This window comes from Sinocyclocheilus rhinocerous, unplaced genomic scaffold, assembly GCF_001515625.1.
Source record: "Sinocyclocheilus rhinocerous isolate Xijiao unplaced genomic scaffold, SAMN03320098_v1.1 scaffold62, whole genome shotgun sequence".
Classification (NCBI taxonomy): Eukaryota; Metazoa; Chordata; class Actinopteri; order Cypriniformes; family Cyprinidae; genus Sinocyclocheilus; species Sinocyclocheilus rhinocerous.
In genome coordinates, this window is record NW_015656585.1 from 525326 (window position 1) to 528754 (window position 3429).

Consider the following 3429-nt stretch of genomic DNA (forward strand, 5'->3'; position numbering starts at 1 on the left):
AATTAAATGGACGCTGCAGCGGATCATCTGATGCACAGGGAAGTTTCTGTAGACTAAATACAGACATTTTAGATGCATAAAATAAGAGATTTAAAAGATATAAAATACATATTTCGACCACATGAAATGTGACCAGTACAAAGTGAGAATTTGTTCTTGGGTTCCCTTCACTCGTTTAATAGGCTCCTGGTCTATCAGTACATCTGGTATGGGTCTACACAAGACTCACTGGTCTCTAACACAACATCTTAAGCCTACACCTCACCTTAACCATTCGCATTTTTCTACCCTCAGAACCACATTCACGTCAAACACAGATTTGCAATGACGCATACAGGTGCTTTTGCGAGGCCAATGTCAATAACCCAAAAGAGACAGTTGTTTCTATAGCCACTGCTGAGGATCGATTCACCCATGAGAAACTCAATGTCTGAGACTCAACACATCGCCGCCCAGACTGACCAGTATTAGAAAAATACATTTCAAAGAATTCTCTGTACAACCAAGGACTTTCTCTGTACGCCCAAGGCCCAAGCACTGCGTGCCGCAAGGACTTTTTTTTTTTTTTTTGTGGGAACACTTTGACTCAGCATTGACTCCATAGATTGTGAAGTTCACCATAAATGGCTTCACTTTTGTCCCGCTGCTGTTGTTCTACAATCCCAAACATGTGTGACAGAAGCGTGCCATGTGATTGCAGGCCTCTCCCAGTCCTCACGCAGACAGCTGCTGTCCTGATGACAGTGCACATACGGACCCCTCGGAGCCATTTAAACTTTAAAGATCCTCCAGAGGAGGCTGTGAGTGTGTGAGAGTCGCCCCTTCAGTCTCTCTTTTGGTCACTTCTCCAGAAGATCTGGCGGTTTGAAACAAGCAGGCAGTCTCTTAAGTCCTTCCAAGTTTTCCAGAAATCCTAAGGTCTTTTATTTGAGTCACAATGGGAGCATTTATCGCCAAGATGTTGCTGCCCACCATCAGCAGTTTGGTGTTCCTTCCTGCTGTCAGTGTTGCCGCCAAGAGGGGTTTCCACATGGAGGCCATGGTCTATTTCTTCACAATGTTCTTCATAGCGGTAAGAGAATAGAGGCTTTTATAAATGTTACAGACATGTGGAGAAATATACAGTACTACGCTCTTCAACTTTACAGCTTGTGTGTCTCTTATTAGTATTGATATACTTGTGTCTAAGGGGCCGTTTACACAGAAAATGGTCTTGCGTTTAAAAAAAACAGATTATAGGAAAAATGGAACAAAGACAGGGTCTAGAGACATGTTTTTAAAAGTAGAATTTCTTTTAACCGGACATGCCTCTTAACAATTGTCCAACTGAGTTTACATAGGAAAACAAAAACTACATAGACATACTAGGTGTGATATTTTAATTTTAACTGAAGTAAAATCTGGGATTGGTTAATTGATTGATTGATAAATGCAATATACTACAGTATATAATACTTTCTAGGGCCATTCACAATGAACATTATTGTGTTAAAAAAGCAGCAAGACGGCGAAATGGTCAAAAATGTGCAAATTTAAATTTTAAAAAGGCAGCAACAAAAAAACCTATATAGAAATGATAGGTAAGATGTTTTAATTTCAATTAAAGCAAAAGTGATGAAAATTTTTATTTCTTCACTTATTTTATATATTTTAATATAATATTTTATATTACATTTAACCCTAGATATATATGCTGCTCATGTACAAGACTCTAAAAAAGCTATGAGACACAATTGTCAAACACGTCCATCTAGCTTTAAGTAGAAAGCAAGTAAAAAGCGCATTGGAACACAAAACACTTTCTGTGTGAACTGGCCCTAAATTCTCAACTCATTACAAAATAACCAATGAAAAAAAGTTGACAAAACTCAGGCTACTGTAGTTTGTTCAGTCTGATAGCATTACTGAAGGAAACAAGGTCTTCTTCATAAATTTTTCCAGACAAGAACGCGGAAAGTTTCATCTAATCTATCTTAGAGCCTTTTAAATTTACATTTATGTTTTCAGCCGGAACCTTTCTATCAAGTTGACTTAGCAGTCATGTGTTTTCTCCATTTGTGCTCAGATTTACCATGCGTGTGATGGTCCAGGCTTGTCCATTCTCTGTTTCATGAAGTATGAGATCCTGGAGTACTTCAGCGTGTATGGCACAGCTATCTCCATGTGGGTCACGCTACAAGGTGAGCAAATACCAATAGCATCTCTGTATCCTCATGGCGAGCAAATCTCAATCAAAGTATGACATAGATATGCACTCCCACACAGGTCAAACAGCCAAGCAAAGTGCTTTAAAATACTATTTTTCGTGAGCAGTGTGACAAGTGTTTATAACTTGAATTCCGCTGTGTCATGTCAAGAATATGTGTCCATTTGCTCTTATCCAGCACTGGGAGATTTCGATGAACCCAAGAGGTCTTCGCTCACCATGTTTGGGGTGTTGACATCAGCTGTGAGAATCTACCAGGACCGCTTAGGCTACGGCATCTACTCCGGCCCCATTGGAACAGCTGTCTTTATGATAACAGTCAAATGGGTGAGTTTGAGAGACATCAGATGCTGTTCTTACAGTGCTTTTAAGAGCAGAGCTCCAAATAAACTTGATGAGGAACTGTATTATGCTCATATTGACAACATGGAAACTCAAAATGTTATTATCTACCACAAATGCTTTCACAAGGTTTTACAATATTGTTTTTGCTTTGCTCCAGTTACAAAAAATGAAGGAAAAAAAAGGCCTTTATCCAGACAAAAGTGTTTACACTCAACAAGTGGGGCCAGGGTTCTGCTTCGGTGCTCTTGCTTTGATGCTTCGCTTCTATTTCGAGGTAAAAAATATAAATGTGCAGCTCTTAAACTGGAGTAACACATTACACAGTTTGTCAGAAAAGCATGTTTGCGTAACTGCGGTAATGACTTGCTCATTTACTCCTGCAGGAGTGGGACTACGCTTATGTCCACAGTTTCTACCATGTGTCACTGGCTGTGTCCTTCATTCTGCTGCTGCCCAAGAAGAACCGTTATGCCGGGACGGGACGCAATGCAGCCAAACTCAACTGCTACACCCTCTGTTGCTGTGTATGATGCATCTTTTTATCTGAGCGAAGCTGTAGAGGTGATCCTCACCCTGAAAGCCACTTTAAGATGACAAACAGTCTCATAGTGAGCATTTAAAGGGATTGTTCACCCAAAATAAGAATTGTCATTATTCTCCGTCATGTCATCCCAAACCTGTACGACTTCTGTGTAACAAAAAAGGTGACTTTTTTTTAGTGTTGTGCTGATTGCTCTTTTTCATGTGAATGAAGAAAGTGGGGACTGGATCTATTAAGCTTGAAAAATGATATAAAACCCCTATATAAAGTAATCCATACAACTCATGCTATATTCATAAGCCTTTTGGAGAAACAGACCATAATAAGTTGTTTTTCG

General features: G+C 39.5%; 1 protein-coding gene across 1 annotated transcript; it reads left to right on the plus strand.

Moving 5' to 3' along the window:
- The first annotated feature begins 937 nt into the window (after window positions 1-937).
- LOC107720238 (protein myomaker-like) lies at window positions 938-3081 on the plus strand. The gene is made up of 5 exons (XM_016527876.1): window positions 938-1072; window positions 2066-2180; window positions 2385-2533; window positions 2709-2825; window positions 2935-3081. Exons 1-5 carry the CDS (start codon window positions 938-940, stop codon window positions 3079-3081), a joined length of 663 nt encoding a protein of 220 aa, XP_016383362.1.
- Window positions 3082-3429: the final 348 nt, after the last annotated feature.